This window comes from Orcinus orca, chromosome 9 (assembly GCF_937001465.1).
Source record: "Orcinus orca chromosome 9, mOrcOrc1.1, whole genome shotgun sequence".
In the NCBI taxonomy this organism is placed as follows: domain Eukaryota; kingdom Metazoa; phylum Chordata; class Mammalia; order Artiodactyla; family Delphinidae; genus Orcinus; species Orcinus orca.
This window is the reverse complement of record NC_064567.1, coordinates 22,810,880-22,830,164: the sequence shown is the minus strand read 5'-3', so window position 1 is coordinate 22,830,164 and position 19,285 is coordinate 22,810,880. Positions and strand designations below refer to the sequence as shown.

Below are 19,285 nucleotides of genomic sequence, written 5' to 3'. Positions count from 1 at the left end.
GACATTAGCTCAGTCATCAACACAACTTTCAAAAACTGGCTGCTAGACAGTAATTTATTTGTTATATGGAGGATGTGGGGGGCAATCCACATAGTAGGTTTTCTTTAATGTTCAAATTCTAGGACAATTCTTCCTTCTTATAAGGAATCTCTTAAATATATTATATCCTGACCTTGGATGTAAAAAGATCTGTTTCCTAATCATAATTATGCTTGATTGATTTTGCTTTGAAACTCATCAGAATATTCCCTATTTGGCTTTCATGGGAAAAAGTGAAAAGATGAAAGAATTTTGGAAAGCAATTAGAACTTTTTGGCAGTAAATTGTCAGGTAGGGAAAAATAATCATAATGGTTATTATCACAAACATAAAAGCGGTAATGATGTAAGTTGCTGAGTGCGTAGAATTTGAATGTACTATGTTGAACATGGCTTCTCATATACATATATATTATAGGAACATCTCTCTCCTTCAACTCTGGATTCAGATCTTTGTCTAGATCTTCCTAGTTCTTCCTTTATGTAATTTCTCAAATGTTTCCTTTCTTTTTCATTCATGTAATAGTAATCTGGAAATACAGACTTTAACCATCTTCAAGTTGACCTTAAAGTTGCCCTCATTTCTTTCAGCCACATTCTCCCTTGAATGCATCTTACTTTAGCATATTTTTATCATATCATTCTGCAGAGATATTACTGCCCTACTTAGAAACTTTCAGTGGCTGCTAGTTGTCTGTTTTTTTTTTTTTTTAATTTTCCAAATGTAGATTTTCAGTGGATTTATTTATTTATTTTGATAAATTTATTTACTTTATTTTTTGCTGTGTTGGGTCTTTGTGGCTGGACACGGAGTTTCTCTACTTGTGGCGCTTCTCATTGCGTTGGTTTCTCATTGCGGAGCATGGGCTCTAGGTGCACGGGCTGCAGTAGTTGTGGCTCACGGGCTGTAGAGCGCAGGCTCCAGTAGTTGTGGTGACGCGCCCAGTTGCTCCGCGGCACATGGGATCTTCCCGGACCAGGGCTCAAACCTGTGTCCCCTGCATTGGCAGGCGGACTCAACCACTGCGCCACCAGGGAAGCCCTATTTATTTATTTTATTTATTTGTCTTTCTTATTTATTTTGTTCTGGCTGCAGCACACGGGATCTTTGTTGAGGCAGGCGGGATCTTTTTCGTTACAGCGTGCAGTCTGCTCGGGTTTCTCTGTAGTCGCGGTGTGGCGCATGGGCTTCTCTCTAGTTGTGGCATGTGGGTTTTCTCTCTCTAGTTGTGGCACACAGGCTCCAGGGTATGTGGGCTCTGTAGTTTGTGGCACCTGGGCTCTCTCATTGAGGCGCACGAGCTCAGTTGCCCCGCGGCGTGTGGGATCTTAGTTCCTTGACCAGGGATCGAACCCACGTCCCCTGCGTTGAAGGTGGATTCTTTACCACTGGACCACCAGGGAAGTCCCAAGTTGTCTGTTTTTAAATTACTATAAAACAATTGTCTCTTAATGCTTTTCAGTTCTCCTACAGCTGTTCCTCCCCATCTACCTTTTTTTTTTTTTAATTTTTGGCCGTGCTGCGCAGCTTGCGGGATCTTAGTTTCCCAAACCCGGGCCATGGCAGTGAAAGCACGGAATCCAAACCACTAGACCACCAGGGAACTAGCCCCCCAAACACCTCCCTTAATTGATGTTATGTCATGACTCATTGTTGGAGGGCAGGAACCTCTTAGATGTGAATTCCCTCATCTTATTACCATCATCTGTAAATTTGCTACATCTATTCTTTTTTCTTTCTATAACAGAGGAAGAAGTACTTGTGCCCTGGATCCCATTCTCTCTTTTCTTCTGAGACTTTTCTTCTTGATTTACCCCTAAGGTTGTTAAACTTGGCAAAAACAACAACACATTGCACAGTTAAATTTGAAATTCAGATAACCACAAATAGTTTTCAATATAAGCATGTCCCATGCAATATTTGGGACACATTTATGCTGAAAAATTATTTGTTGTTTATCTGAAATTCAAATATAACTGGATGTCCTGAATTTTATCTGGCAACCCTATTTACCCCTCTCTTTACTTTATTTACACTTCTAAACGCACACACATTCATACACACCCACAGACGCACACATTTTTATCCTCCCCCTCTGTTGGGTCATTCCTTTCAGAGTTCAGTCAAGCTTTAGTAAACATCTTGTGAACAAAAGCACACACAGACACACACACACACAAAACTTCCTTTGACTTGTAATCCCTCTTTAGTTATTAACATATCTCTGCTCTGCTCCACAGCCCAGTTTTCCAAAAGACTTGTCTATTCAAACCATCTCTCCTTCTTAACTTCCCATTCTTCAGTTTTCCCTAATCCTGCTTTCACCTCCATTACTCCCTCAAGTCATCAAAACCTCCATGTTGCCAAGTCCTACAAACCATTTTCAGCTGTCATCTTATTAAACTTCTCAGCAGGTATTTGAAATACCTGACCATACTTTCCTTCTTCAAAGAATCTCCTTTCTTGATTTCAGTGACACCATTCGCTTTGGATTTTTCCCCTTACTTTTCTGGTGGCTGCCTCTTAAATTTCAGTTGCTGGCTTTTCTTCTTCTATCCTGTATGGTAGATCATGGATCAGGGCTCAGACTTGAATTCTGTTTGTTTGTTTGCTTTTTTCTCCTCTCTAGGCAATTTTTATCCATTCCCATGGTTTTATATATCTGTCTATACATGGGATTTAAATTATGGAAACAGATGAAATCATAACTCCCAATTTTATATTTCCAGCCTAGGCTTTCCTCTGAGCTCCAGACTCTGTATTCAAACTTAACATGGCCAAAATTGAAGTCTTGATATTCTTGCCACATCTATTTTTCCCCTATTCTTCCACATTTTAACAATGGCATCCCTATTTAACCAGTTGCTTGAGCCAGAAACCTGTTGGTGATTCTTGACATCTTCCTTACCTTTCACTTTGTCTGTTACCAAGTCCAGCTGAGTCAACCACCAACCTATATGTCTTAAATCCATTCACTGCTGTCATCATCATCCAGGCTACCATCATCTTTCACATGTTTTAATGACCTTCTAACTATTCTTCTCATTTCCATTCATGTTCATTCAGTTTTTCTCTTTTTACACAGCCATGGTGATCTTTTAAAAACATAAATCCCTAGTAGCCTCCTATCATTCTTAGAATAAAATTAAAACTTTTCTGTGACCTGTAAACCCTACGTCATCAGTCAGTCCCTGCCTACCTCTCCAGTCACATCTTAACACTGTCTTTCATTGACAGTGTTCTTATACAAAATAAGGATTTGGTAAAAATGGAATCTTATTCCCAAGCACTTTTTAAAATGTTAGTCATTGTAATGTGCAGAATTTAAAAAGTTATGAAAATATTGCTAGCCAAACTGAGCATTCATGGGTAGTTAGTTGAAAATGAGATATTTAAGACCAAACAGCTAATCTCTCCCTCTCCCCCTTAAAATTTCAGAGCCTTCAAGTATTAATTTTCTATGGCTTAAATATAATACAAATATATTTAATTATAATTCTAGAAGTCAGAAGTCCAAAATGGGTCTCAGTGGACTAAAATCAAAATGTCAACAGGGCTATATTCCATCTAGAGGCTCTAGAGGAGAATCTACTTCCTTGCGTTTTCCAGCTTCTAGAAGCAGCCAGGATTCCTTGGCTTGTGGCCCCTTCCTCCATTCTCAAAGCCAGCATTATAGCATCTTTAAATATTTCTCTGGCTCTCATTCTTCTGCCTCCCTCTTCCAAGTATAAGGAACCTTTTGATTATATTGGGCCCACTTGGATAATTCAGGATAATCTCCCTATCTCAAGGTCAACCAATTAGCAACCTTACTTCCATCTGCAGCCTCACCCATGCTATGTATTCACAGGCTTTGGAGATTAGAATGTGGACATCTTGGGGGGGGCATTATTCTGTCTACCACACATTTCTCTTCTTTATTTCTATTTTTATAAGAGTAATACATCTTCATTCCAGAAAAATTAGAAAATGAGCAACAATTCAGGAGCCATTTAGGCCCTGTTGATCTCTTAATGGAAATAGAGCCACTTGGTTCATGTTAAGAAGAGAGGGTCTCCAAACACTTAAGGCACTTAAAGCACCCCAAAAATCTATTAAAAGTCACAAACAAAAATATATCACCTTCCAAATAAAATCAGTGGGGAAAAGGAGTACTGTAAGACTTTGGATAAGTAATATTTCTAGTTCTTTACTTCTTTATCCTTAAAATAAGGAACTTGAATTAGCTGATCTTTAAAATTGTTTAAACTTTATTACTATATAAAATTGGTATCTCCATTCTATTAAAAAGTAACCAAAAGAGATGAGCAGATAACATCACAAGAAAAGATATCTGTAACTATGTGGGGTGATAGGTGTTAACTAAACTTACAATGGCAATCACTTTGCAGTATATACATATATCAAAACATTATTTTGGGACTTCCCTGGTGGCGCAGTGGTTAAGAATCTGCCTGCCAATGCAGGGGACATGGGTTCGAGCCCTTGTCTGGGAAGATCTCACATGCCGCGGAGCAGCTAAGCCTGGGCGCCACAACTACTGAGCCTGTGCTCTAGAACCTGCAAACCTCAACTATTGAGCCCGCGTGCCACAACTACTGAAGCCTGTGTGCCTAGAGCCCGTGCTCTGCAACAAGAGAAGCCACCGCAATGAGAAGCCCGAGCACCGCAAGGAAGGGTAGCCCCTGCTCACCACAACTAAAGAAAGCCCCCGTGCAGCAACAAAGACCCAACGTAGCCAAAAATAAATAAATAAATAAAATAAATAAATATTTTAAAAACCCCAAAAAAACAAATAAAACATTATGTTGTATACCTTATACAATATTGTATGTCAATTATATCTCAGTAAAACTGGGGTGGAGACTAAAAATTTAATCAGAAAAGATGAGCAGATGTTTTGTTTTGTTTTAAGTCCAATTAATGCATAGCTTTATTTCAGGGTTCAGTCAACTACTATTGTCAAGGTCATGAAAGACTGAGGAATTATCACAGATTGGAGGAGACTAAGGAGACATGACAACTGAATGTAATGTGGGATCCTGGGTTGGGTCCTAGAACTAAAAAAGGACATTTGGAGAAACTTTTGAAATCCAAATAAAGTCTGTAATTTAGTTAATAGGATTGTTACCAACGTTAATTTATTAGTTTTGATAATTACCCTCATTTTACAAGTTGTTAACATTAGAGGATCTTGGGTGAAGTGTATATGGGAGCTCTCTGCACTATTTTTACAAATTTCTTTCTAAGTCTATAATTATTTCAAAACAAAGATTAATAAAAAAGAAGGGCTTCCCTGGTGGCGCAGTGGTTGAGAGTCCGCCTGCCGATGCAGGGGACACGGGTTCGTGCCCCAGTCTGGGAAGATCCCACATGCCGTGGAGCGGCTGGGCCCGTGAGCCATGGTCGCTGAGCCTGCGTATCCAGAGCCTGTGCTCCTCAGCGGGAGAGGCCACAAGAGTGAGAGGCCCGCGTACCGCAAAAAAAAAAAAAAAAAGAAAACAGTAAGAGTGGAAGCCACAGAGTGGAAGATGTTTGCAAAAGACTCATAATCAGAATCTGTAAATGACTTAAACAGATTAACGAGGGAAAGACTGACAACCTGAAAGAAAAATAGGCAGAATATTTGAAAGGCCACTTCACATAAGAGGATATCCAAATGGCCAATAAGCATAAAAATATTCTTGGCAGTGTACAAGAGTTCCAACTTCTCCAAGTTGGAACCCTTGTGCATTGCTGATGGAATGTAAAATGGTGTGGCTTCTGTAGAAAATAGTATGGTAGATACTCAAAAAATTAAACAGGGGACTTAACCACTTGTAGTGGTTAAGAATCTGCCTTCCAATGCAGGGGATGTAGGTTCAATCCCTGGTTGGGGAACTAAGATCCCATATACCGCAGGGCAACTAAGCCCACGCACCACAACTACTGAGCTCAAGCGCCCTGGAGCCCACGCGCCACAACTAGCGAGAAGCCCAAGTGCCACAACAAAGAGCAAAGAAAGATCCTGCATGCCGCATCGAAGATCCTGTGTGCCACAATGAAGACCAGACACAGCCAAATAAATAAATAATTAAAAATTAAACAGAAATTACCATATGATCCATCAATTCCACTTCTGGGTATATACCCAAAAGAATTGAAAGTAGGGCCTCGAACAGATATTTGTACACCTATGTTTGTAACAGCACTATTCACAATAACCGAAAGGTGGAAACAACCCAAATGTCCATTGATGGAAGAATAATAGATAAACAAAATGTACTGTATACATACAATGGAATATTATTGAGCCCTAAAAAGGAATGAAATTCTGATACATGCTATAATATGGATAGACCTTAAAAACATACTAAGTGAAATAAACCAGACAAAAGGACAAATATTGTATGATTCCACTTGTATGAGGTACCTAGTCAAATTCAAAGAGAAAGAAAGTAGAATAGTGGTTACCAGGGGCTGGGGGAGAAAGGGAATGAGGAGTTATTGTTTAATGGGTATAGAGTTTCAGTTTGGGATAATGAAAGAGTCCCAGGGATGGATGGTGGTGATGGTTGCACAACAATGCAATTATTGCCACTGAATTGTACACTTTAAAATGGCAAATCTTATATTTTTACACACACACACACACACACACACACAATGTTACAGGCCAATATTCCTGATCAACATAGATGCAAAAATCCTCAACAACCTCAACAAAATATTAGCAAGCCAAATTTAACAATACATAAAAAGGATCATATACCATGATCAGGTGGGATTTATTCCAGAGAGGCAAGGATTGTTCAGTATCTGCAAATCAATCAACGTGATTAACAAAATGAAGGCTAAATATCATGCGATCATCTAAGTAGATGCAGAAAAAGCATTTGGCAAGATTCAACATCCATTCGTGGTAAAAAAAAAACTCTCAACGAAGTGGCTATAGAGGAAATGTACCTCTACAAAATAAAGGCCATAAAAAAATGTGCTCAGGTTGTGGTCATGATGGTAGTTGTGGTGGTGAGATGCAGATTAAAATCACAATGTGACACCATTACCTGGAATGCCTAAAATGTAAAAAGACTGACAATACTAAGCACTAGCAAGGATATGAAGCAACTGGAACACTGATATCCTGCTGGTAGGAGTATAAAATGGTACCAACACTTTGGAAAATTGCATGACATTATCTACCTAGCCAAACATATGCATACCCTATAACCCAGCAATTCTACTCTTACATACCTGTATCCTACAGAAATATTTTCATATGGGTACCACATGACATACACAAGAACATGCACAGCAACATTATTATTTAAGGCCCCCAAACTGAAACCAACTTTCAACAGGAGAATGGATTCAATAAATTATGAATAGTCATGCAATGGGGTACTTTCAGGCAATACAAATAAATGAACTACTGCTAAATCAATGAACTTGGATAACTCTTAGAAACATTGAGCAGGAAAAAATCACACTCTTAAGAATGCATCTTTTACAGTATTTACATCAGGTTTAAATATAGGCAAAATTGATAAATAGTGATAGGAATCAGAGATTACCTTTAAGGAGGAGTGAAGGTAATGACTGAGAGGGGACATGAGGGAAGACTCTAGGGTGCTGATAAAGTTCTATTTCCTTATCTGTGTAGTGGTTACATAGGTATGTTGACTTTTGAAATTTTATCGAACTGTAACTTTCTGACTTATGTACTTTTTCTGTAGATACATTATGCCTGAATTTAAAGTTTATTATAAAAAATAATGTAGTGAGAAGTCTACATTCCACATTTATTTAATGGCATTATGCTTCATTATTTCATCCTGCATCCTTCCTACCCTTCCCCTACTTCCCACTCTGTGATAAAATTGAGGGCCCTGAATGCAAATCCTTGTCCGCTCTTACTCTAGTTGTTTTCATGTTTAAGAAGAAGCTTTCGAGTTTAAGCTTGATTGCTTTTTGAGGACAGTTTTAGCTAGAGGTGCTAACTATGCAGCAAATTGAACTCTGACCTAAGTGGAGCTCTATTAGCTGTGTCAGGGAGATTGAGGAATCAAGTCCACATTCCACTCCCAGATTCTAGAGGACTTAACAGGGAGTGGGAAAGATGGCTTGGTGCCTGCTTTAGTGTACTGTAGTCTCTGTATTGCTTAATTGTAACAGTTACTGGATTAGTCAGTGGCAAGGAGGTACATTTAGGGATACTAGGCATAATTTTGTTATGATGCAGTTTCTTTTTATGGTTTTGTCAGTACTTACTCATACCTGAGTCCTTTTTCTTTCCTTTTACCCTTCAGGTGCCTGTGGTATATTTTATTCATTTGGGGCTTTACTCTGAGCTAGCTGTTCTTTGATTAAGTCATTTTTTAAAAATTCAGTACATATTCATTGGTTGTTTGCTATGTGCTTGGAATACAGGAATGAGACATAATATCTGCCCTCAAATTTCTTGCAGTTCTGCTGTGTAAACAGATAAATGTTCAGTTATACTATCGGCACTGATATGTGCTATAATAGAGATCAGTCTGGGTTATTATTCAGTAAATCATAGAATTGATGTTTTTTTTCGCCTCCCCATGCGGCTTGTGGGATCTTAGGTCGCCGGCCCTCAGCAGTGAGAGCGCAGAGTCCTAACCCCTGGTCTGCCAGGGAATTCCCTAGAATTGATGCTTAACCTAGACCTGGAGCTGGAAATATGTACTGAAGGAAGTTAGAGTATATGTGTTCAGAGTGGGGATCTGGGGGAATTCAGAGAGCTGAGTGAGGCTCAGGAGATACACGGAGGCTATCATGAAGGGTCTTGTGTGTCATGCTGAGGAGTTTGGATTTTATTTCGAAGACAATGGGGAGCTATTGAGGCATTATGAACAAGGAAGTGATGTGTAAAATAATTGTGCAGATGATAATCACATATAAATAAGTTAATTTAATGAACTGAAGTAGGTTATTACAGGGATGGAGTTACCTAGGCCCTGTCAAAGTGTAGTCTCAGCAGTATTGCCATCATCTGAGAGCTGTTAAAAATGTAGAATCTTGGGACCTATTCCAGGCTTACTAAATCAGAATCAGAATGTTAACAAGATCTCCAAATAATTTGTAGACACATTCAAGTTTAAGAAGCACTGATTTAGATGGATAGGATGATGGTCAGGCTATAGACAGCTGGTGTGAAGACGATAGGACAGATTGCAAGAGATAATGCGGAGAACATATTCTTCCTCCTATTTGGAATACTCTTCTCATTCCCCCTCCCCACCAAATGCACACCAGGTACCCCCTACTTATCCATTACCTTTCAGCTTAAATGGAGCTTCTTTGATGTGACACTCCCAGTACACATGATTGGTACCCTTGCCATATACTCCCATAGCAGCCTGTACTTACCTTATCATTTTTCACACTTTATTTTTAGTAATTTTTGAATTGCCTCTCTCTCTCCTGCACAGTGAATGCAGGGACTGTCTTTCTATGCTGCCTGGCACATGATAGGCACCCAATAAATATTTGTGGTTCAATTGAATGAATTCACCATGTATAAGAAGAAAGATGAATTTGGGTGTGTTGGAGGATGTACATGTTATATTTATTAATAATAATAGTAAATGTTAAATAGCACTGATAAGTTGCAGGCACTGTTCTAAGTGCTTTATATATGTTAATTTATTTTATCTTCTCAGCAATCCCATAAGGTAGATATTCTTAATGTCCCCATTTTAAAGATGAGAAAACTGAGGCACAAGGAGGATAAATAATTTGTCTAAGGTTACACAGTTGGTAAGTGATGAATCAAGATTCAAACCCATCTGGTACTACTCTGCTATGTCTAGTTTTGGACAAAATCGTTCCCTGGCACTGTGCTAAGTGCTTTCTATGTATTATATGTATTTTTTAATCTTTATAACATTAATCTGAGGAGGGTTTTATTATCCTGTTTTACAGATGAGGAAGCAAAGGCTCAAAAAAGTTATATAGGTTACCAAAAGATACACAGCTAGTAAGTAATGGAGCTAGCCTTAAACCCAAGCCTATCCAACTCTTAAAGCCTGTAGTCTTTACCAGTAATGATGATGCCTCCATGTGGAATATAAAATACCTGTGGGATGTGAGTCTTAAGATCACTGAGGAACTGAGAGATAGGATGCCTAACATTTAAGTTGGTGGGCGGGGGGCGGTAGTAGGGCTTAACTCCGGTTGCTCAGGTAGCGTGGGCATTTCAAGTTTGAAGGGGCAAAGGAGATTTAAAGTCTAGCAATTTCAGCCAACCTCATAATTGACCAGATGGAACTCTGAACTCTGCTGGTTAGAAACCTTAGCCTCTACAATAAGCTGTAACTTAGGTGACTAAGGAGTAGTTATTGCTTTCTCTTATGGCCTCAGAGAAACCAGATGGATTAGAAATACCGAATGTCAGAACTGGAAGGAACCAGTTCTAACCTTCCACAGTGCCCTCTTACTCACCTCCCCCTTATTTTATAATAAGGAAACTGAAGAAGGGAGTACTTAGGTGACTTGCTAAAGTCTAATAAAACCATTAGGGCCAAGCCAGGAATAGAGGACAGGGTCACATTCTTGTATTCTTTGCCCTGTGCCTTATGACTCTCTAGGCTCCAGATTTATTGCCTCCTGTTTAAAACTTTTCTGCCATTGTAGTTACTTCTTCATCACATTGTAATTACTTCTTGTTCTTTTTGACTTTGGCCCCTGGAAATATTAACTTCTTGTCCTTTCCCCTCCAGCCCCAAGCATATATTCACTCCGGCAAGTCATCTGGCTTGCCCTCATTAATTTAATGATGATACTAGTATCAAATCACCACTGGTAGGAACACCACTGGCACATAGAACTTCAAGTCCATCTTCTCCTTGGAGTGAAAATGAGATTCTTTTGAGCTATTCACATACTTGATCAATTTTTGTAAAGCTTGAAGGCTGCAGGAGCAGGTGCAGTTTGTGTATCCTTTTGAAGTTGCAAACTCCTAAATGTTCAGGGTGATTATTATAGATAATCATACGCAGGGGTCTCACTCCTGCTCCTGCTATAGGTGTATCTTCTAAGGCACATTATGGTAAAGTTAAATTAGAATGAAAACAACTTTATAACTAGTACCTACACCTATACCCTGTGCCTTGTGCAGTCCCACTCAGTTAACAGACCTTCAGTTCTCAATTGTAATAGCTACTGTTTTATTTTTGTTTCAGAGTCATTACAGAAAGGTATAATAAGGCTTCAGTTTTCAAATGAAGGATACTTTAGCTAAAACCTATTCTAAAAAAAGTCACAACTAAAATGACATTTAGTTTAGCTAAAGTGATATATTTTACTTGTGCTTATTCTTTTATTCCCAACCCTGTCTTCTTTAAAAGTTATCTTCTTCCATGTTTTAGCAATACCATGAGGGCAGTCACCTTCCATTTATTTATTTATTTACTGAAGTATAGTTGATTTACAATGTTGTGTTAGTTTCTGGTGTACAGAAAAGTGATTCAGTTACACACATATATACATATTCTTTTTCATATTCTTTTACATTATGGTTTATTACAGGATATTGAATATAGTTCCCTGTGCTATACAACAGGACCTTGTTTATCTATTTTATATATAGTAGTTTGTATCTGCTAATCCCAAACCCCTAATTTATCCCTCCCTCTCCCCATTTATTTAATAACAGATTATGCAGAAAACATCAACAGGAGTACCAAGAACCTAGTCTAGTACTTTGCTGATCACTGACATATTTTAAGGGTTGGGCTCTACTCTAGCAGTGAAATAGTCCTTTGGCCTTGATTTGTTTCTAAAAGCTTCATTATGATGCAGATCATAATAGATTACAGTTGATGCAGATCAAGCAATGGAAAGCAGATTGTATATTCTTTCAGAGATAATATTATAATTAAGGATTAAAACCCTACTAAGGACTCACCCCAAATAAGTCATAGCTTTGGTCAGTAGTGTATAACTAAGCCCCTAAAGGTATAAAATAGTGTTCCAAATCCTACAAAGTGGACATAAATGTATTTAACACATTGGTTATGCAAGTTGCCCCAGAGTACTATAAGGTATATGTACAGCATACAAAATTTGACAATTTCTTAAGCCCTTACCATATGCCGGACACTATAGGCAAATCAAAGCTGGCTAAGCCCCTGAAGAGCCTGAACTAATGAGGAACAGCACATATACCAGTAACTGTAATATGAGGAAAGGTGAAAATAGTGATGTGACCAAGGAACAGTATTAGAGAAAAGGGAAATTCCTTTGTTTTTTAGGTTAGATTCCATGGCAGAACAATCATTTGAGCCGAACCTCGAAGAATTTGTTTTTCGTCTTTGGGGTGTTTTTTTGGCCATGGTGTGTGGCATGTGGGATCTTAGTTCCCCAACCAGGGATTGAACCTGTGCCCCCTGCAGTGGAAGCACAGAGTCCTAACCATTGGACCAAATTCCTTGAAGTGTCTGAATATGTGAAGATGATGGAAGTGAAGGCAGAATGAATGCATTTCAATCTGAGAAAATGGCATGAGCAAAGGCATTGAGGTGGGAAAGGAGACGGCATAACAATGACACAAGTAAGAGCTACCATTTATTAAGTACTCAGTGTATGCAAACTTTTAAAATCCTTGCATCAATCCTGTGAGATGACTATTACTATTTCCACTGTACAGATTATAAAACTGGATGGTTGGAAAGGTTAATTACATGGCAGCCAGGATACGAACCCAGGTCTGTTTAACTCCAAAACCAGAGCTCTTAGATGCTCTGCTGTACAGTCTTCACATTCAGGAAATAACAGGTAATACAGCTTACCTGGGGATACAGAATATATAGGGATAAGTAGTGGAAGATCCTATTGGAAAGGATTTATAGAGGGTTTTTAGGAGGCAATGAAAATGGACAGGGAGGGAGAGATGAGATGCTTGGTGTGGGAGGACTCAAAAATAATTGGCAACTGATTGTTCTAGAAACTAGGGAAAAGGGAGAAATCAAAGATGACTGAGGTTTTTATATTTGGATGACTGAGGGAACAGTGGTACAAAAGTAAGGAGAAGAAACTATTGTTTGAAGAGTGGGGGGAAAGGAAAGATGGAGCAATCATTTTGATTTTAGATATGTTGCATTTAAAGCCCAGGTGAAATTCCCTGGCCGTCCAGTGGTTAGGACTCACCACTTTCACTGCCGCAGCCAGGGTTCAGTGCCTAGTTGGGGAACTAAGATCCTGCAAGCCGCAGCGTGGCCAAAAGAAAAAACATGTCAAATGAAATACATCATTGGAAATTTAGGCAACAAATGTTAACTTCTCATTTTATTAAGAAGTTTGGATTGGGCTTCCCTGGTGGCGCAATGGTTGAGAGTCCGCCTGCCGATGCAGGGGACACGGGTTCGTGCCCCGATCCGGGAAGATCCCACATGCCCCGGAGCGGCTGTGCCCGTGAGCCATGGCCGCTGAGCCTGCGCGTCCGGAGCCTGAGCTCTGCAACGGGAGAGGCCACAACAGTGAGAGGCCCGCGTATCGCAAAAAAAAAAAAAAAAAGAAGAAGTTTGGATTAAAAGGAAGACCAGACAGAGGACAATAACTGGAGGTTGCTGAGAGCTGAAGCTTTATCAAAATTGACAATCTGATTACAGAGGGCTTTATCAAAATTGAAACCCTGACCTGAAATCTCTCCTGCATTTCATCGACCTTCTGTATCTTGCTGTCACTCAAATTGCTTCACTCCATAGCTCCTCTATGACCACAGCTTCCTTTACTTCCACCCCTGCTGTTCTCTTTTCTTATTGCATCTGATCTGTACCTGCCCTGCGATCTCTAATCCTTTGACACCTCTGCATTCATCTGGTCCAACAGTCCTCTTCTGTTTTCAATTGCCTTTCTCTCCAGTCCGGACCTCCAGGTCAGTCATTTGAATTCTGCCCTTTCTGGCATCTTGCAATAACACCTCTTCCCCTAGAAGTTACCTTCCTCTCCTCCATTCCATATCCAAAGGACCATTCCTTTAACCGACGAAAGCCCCAAAGGGCAATGAACCTATAATCACAATCACAATATTATGACTATCAACTCCAGAGAAATTATCCTCTGCAATGGGAATTAACACTGTAAGGAGGCCCTGGTTTTGAAGGGGACCAGAGCAGGCATATCTTGTCGGGCTTCGTTTGTGCCTGAAATCTATGGTACTCTTATTGGATAATATACTCTAGGAATTAATTAAGAAGGTAAATAGATTGGGTCACCTTTTTTCTAGTTTTGTCTTATTTCCAAACTTCTGAAGTGTATAAGGAGAAGGGAGCTGGTATGGGGACATAAGGAGGAAGCAGCTTCTGAGGTCTCTTAAGGTGATAGTGTATAAGACTACTGTGTTGGCATCCTGTTTCTTTCTGAAACCGGACCTGTGAGTAAAAAACAGCATTGGATAGGGACTTCGAGGCAGCATTAGTCTTTTTTTAAAAAATTGAAGTATAGGGAATTCTCTTGTGGTCCAGTGGTTAGGACTCTGGTTCTCACAGCTGGGGGCCCTGGTCGGGGAACTAAGACCCCACAAGCCATGAAGCACGACGAAAAAAAAAAATAATTGAAGTTAGTTGATTTGCAATATTATATTAGTCTCAGGTGTACAACATAGTGATTCAATATTTTTATAGATTATACTCAATTGAAAGTTATTTTAAAATATTGGCTATATTCCCTGTGCTGTACAGTATATCCTTGTAGACTCACAGACATAGAGAACAAACTAGTGGTTACCAGTGGGGAAAGGGAAAGTGGGGTAGGGGATTAGGAGGCACAAACTACTATGTATAAAATAGACAGCACTAGTCTTGATTGGAAACCCTGGCTCCCCCAAACCTACCTACGTTGTGGTAGCTCCTGACTAGCCTCAGGGAAGCAGGTAATTTACAGTGGGCGCCTATCTTTTGGTAGCTGAAGACCCTTAGACTTTCATGTACATAGCACAGGGAGCCAGCAGAGGGAGTTGTGGTCCTAGAACTTTCTTCAGAGCTTCTAAGTTCTGATTTTGCAAGAGATCTTCCCCGGCTCCATCCAAATCTCCTGTGCAATATGAATTTAACTTGAGATATGCCTGAGTTTGGTGCCAGATCCCTGGTGTGAGCAGATGGGGAGCTTCCGCATAACTGTTTAAACTTGAAAGCCATAAGGAACTCTTGATCGCAGGGAAACGCCTGTTTACTGTGCAGATCCAAATCAAGCAACTCTCAAGAAATGGGTGTGCCTCCTTGACCTCAATCCTTATTGATCTTGGTATCAGTACCTCCAGTGATGCGTGCTCAGGGGCGGGAGAAAGTTAACAAGTGCCTTATGGCGGGGGGCGGTTGGAAAAAGAGGAAGCCTGACTGTTGCTGCAGAAAGTCCCCACGGGGGAGGTGGGGATACTGTCTGGGTAGCATTAAACAGTGAGTGTCCTGTAGGAACCTTGGGTGCCTGGGTGCCTGGGTGTAGTGCCTGGGTGTAGAGCCTTGCATCGGCTCTGATTTTGAATCAGAAGATCTGCAGCTGGCCAGTAGGGGATTTATCGGACAGTTGACTAATGATCTTGATTTTAATAGGAAGCCTCTGTGAAAGGGGATGCAGCTTCTGCTAGATATTGTGAACTTCTGAATCACTAGGTTTGGCTCTGCTTTTGGGCACTCAGAAAACCCTGGCATTTCCAAACCACTTTCCCTTTTGCTTCAGGACATAGATTACTCAAGCCTGCACTATGGAGAATGGGGACGGTAATGAGGGCACCTCAGCTTTTCACGTGCCTGAGTGGATGGTGAGTTCTTTGGTCACTTTGCTTTTCCTTCTGTTTCTTGATAATGAGGCAGCCATTTCTGACAGGTGATAGGGATCGCTGTGAAAAGTCCCTACCAAGACCTGTGGTTGGGAAAACAGTTATTACTCTAATTTCTGATTAATTCCTATGTCCTGGGTCACCCTTGCAGCTTTCCTTTCTTTTTTCTTAAAAAAAAATATTTTTTAAAATTATGAGTGAGCTGGGAAGGTCTGAGAGCTGCCTGGCCAGAGTCAGCTTATTGCCTGGTTGTCTGGGCTGGGGTGAGCTTCCCCACTGCTGCTGGTGCACTGCGTGGATTGTGTTAGACTGTGATTGCTTTGCATTCTATTTGCAAACTAATGCTTAGTTTACTTCTCATGAGGGTAAAGAAAAAGAATAGTGAGGGGAAAAAAAAACAACTTGTAGAAATGGTGCTCTCTCTCAAGCCTGAGAAGACTTAAGACATTTATCCCCTATCTGCCCATTTTTCTCCCACCAGCCAAAACAGTTCCCCAAATATTCTTTATATGTGTGTTTCTAAAAGGCAGGAAATATATAGCTCTCTTTTTAAATTAATTAATTAATTAAAAAAAAGTTTTGGCCATGCCGCATGGCACGTGGGATCTTAGTTCCCCAACTAGGGATCGAACCCGTGCCCCCTACAGTGGAAGAGTGGAGTCTTAACCACTGGACCACCAGGGAAGTCCCTATATAGCTCCCTTGGTACTATTTTTCAAAATATCTTTTCTGCCTGATGTTTTTAATATAATTATAATAAGGACTTAATTTGTTGATAAGAACTAGCACATAAAACCTAATGTTTTAGATCCAATTTTAACTTTTGATTTAAAAACAGCAACCATCCTTATGTTCCTGTCTGCTTTCTTCCAGGTTTAGCCTGATTTCTTATAGTCTATATACTGCTTATGTTTTTATATATATATACACACACACACACACACACACACACACATATAATATATATATATTAAATGTATATATTTTTCCCCGTTGAAAACTGGTTAGACTGTATACAACATATTCCAAGTTCTTTTCAGTGTTTATGGAATTATGGGCTTAGAGAAATAACCATCAGTAATGAGACTGATATATAGTAGACTTAACAAAGGCCCAACTGACTAGCCCATGTTTCAACTCCCATAACAAATATTATTTTTGTTGCAGTTATTCCTCTTGTTGTTCTTAATGTTGTTCCAGAACCTTGTGCTCAGTTTTAAGACATTTGATCAAAAGAAATCCTACCCATCCACAAGCTTATTTCAAATAATGCAGTGTTTTAGAACTAATGGAAAAAATTCAGATAATAATTCTAGTTGGATTTCTAAGTTTGTTTTTGAATCTCCAGCACTCACTAATAACAAGAAGGGGAAGCAGGAATTCTGGTTTTCTTAGGTGAGGGCTCACATTAAGGTATTAACCTTTGGTACTTCTATAAAGGAATATTACAGAAGAATTCCGCAGAACACTGGTGTGTCGATTCAGTCAACAGAAGTGTGATAGTAACTCTTATTCTCATAAGTAATACATCTCGACGCTGTCTTATCTGCTGAGCACATCCTCTCAAGAGGAGCTCCTACTGGACTTTTACCTACTCACCTTCTTTTTATTTAAGTGAACAAGATAACTGTCCTAAAGGAGTTAGTGTGACTATTGCTCAAGCGATACCACCTAAGACTTCCCAGCTTTTAAGAAACGTTCTTTAATAAAGCACAGCTCTGCTCTGTCTTCAGTATGGCACCTCTTTTACTTAGCGATCTCCTGGCCCTTCTCTCTCAAAAACCAGCAAAATACCTTTGATCAGTAGATTTTTTTAAGAACAATGAGAAAAAGTAGGGAGGGGCTGGCCTCAATAACTCAGTTTTTTCATCTGTTATCTTTCCCTTGCCAAAGATTAACCTCTTGAGGCTTTCTTTCAGATACCACATAGTTGTTAAGTTCTGACCTGGTCTGAAAGTGCTTCCTTAGGCTGCCACCAGTATCCACTTAGCCACCGCAGTGAGCCACTGAGCACCCTCTAGTGTGTTGCCTATAGATTTCCAGACTTTACCTGTAAAGTGTTAGAGTGCCTTTTAATCCCCAAGAGGAAACCCTGGAGCCAGTTCCCAATAGTGGGTCAAAATGTCCATTTAAGACAGCTTTAACAAATAACTCATGTTCCAGTTTACATATTAATGTAATGAATTTTCCACTGAGACTATCCTTGCCCCCAAAGGAAGTATGACAAGGCTCTCAAACCTTTCAGCGGGAAAATTTAGCAGAGAAGGTGCATTATAATACCTCCCTTCTTGTTAATGATCAGTAGCAAAAAGGGACTGGCATACCCCTCAGAGAATAGGACTCAAGACCACAGACAGCAGTTGACCGTACTCACATCACTGACTCCCAGCAGGGAAATAAGCCAGGACGAAGTTTGAAGAACCCGTCTTGAGAATTGACAAGGTAGAGCTTCAAGTTAACATTCCATCATTCACTGGAAAACTTCTGCTAGAGCCTCTGCTCCCCAGCTATTTTCATGTGAAAGATTTTCTTAGCTTTGTTCAGGCAGTTTTACTGCTAAAAGGTTGGGGAACTCATCCTTTTAAAGACTGTCTTTATTAATATATTCTCACTTCCCCTGAGAAATCTTTAGTCCCTAGTGGTAGGTGAAAATACCTCCTCTTATGTGCATGGAGATCAGCAGTAACCTTTTCTTAAGTTTCTACATCTTAATATTTCCTCCTCCCACTCAAGCTCTTTGTAGTACTGGGTACTTTTCCATAGGAAATCTAATTCACTTTCTTGAGTACCCAGCCAGCTGGTTACCCGATTTTCTTTCGGCTAGAAGTAATCCCTTTTATAGGTGAAGAATTTGTTCCAGCAGCTGATTTGGCTTGGAAGGGAGAGATGTCTCTAAGAATGCTTGAACCATATCTAGTTGGAAGTGAGACAAAAACATTTAAGGTATCTGGTAAATGGCCGTAGAGGTAGCTTCACTATAACTCTGGGTCAGGATTGACACTTAAAGCAAAGACCCATTTGAGAAACTGATGAAAACTATGGACCCTCTCCCTAGGAAAATATACACATACACAACATTTTGCATTCTGTTTCAGAGCATCTAGACATCCATGGACCCTAGGTGAAGAACTTTTGACCTAAAAAAATAGAAATGTTAATATTTTATATTTGTGTATCATTATGTTGCCTCTAAAACCTTCTCACATACATTATTGTATTTTCTCAGCACACATTTGAGATAGACAAAGTAGGTATTATTGTTCCTATTTTACAAATGAGGATTACAGATGTTAAGTACTAGAAATGTTAAGAAATGGAGATACAAAAAAGAACCTCTGATCACCATCCTTTGTAGTACTACTTTCTGTACTTGAAAAGGAATTAATTTGTTTTTTCTTGGCGTGCTCTTCTGTAGGGTAAATAGATCTTCTATCCTCCCCATGAGTCCTATTTTTCTTAATGTGT

The 19,285-nt window shown here is 39.6% G+C and overlaps 1 protein-coding gene across 8 annotated transcripts in view; it reads left to right on the top strand.

Moving 5' to 3' along the window:
- Positions 1-19,285, top strand: part of AHCYL2 (adenosylhomocysteinase like 2) — a 168,899-nt gene that overhangs the window by 90,221 nt on the left and 59,393 nt on the right. The window contains exon 3 of one of the 8 annotated variants that reach the window (XM_049714497.1): positions 15,721-15,802. The exons of 5 other annotated variants lie outside the window; for them this stretch is intronic. In XM_049714497.1, the coding sequence (XP_049570454.1) occupies positions 15,721-15,802 (82 nt within the window). Of the gene's footprint in view, positions 1-15,469; positions 15,803-19,285 lie in introns of those variants that run through there. 2 more of the 8 variants (XM_049714496.1, XM_004272209.4) reach the window with 2 other exon arrangements.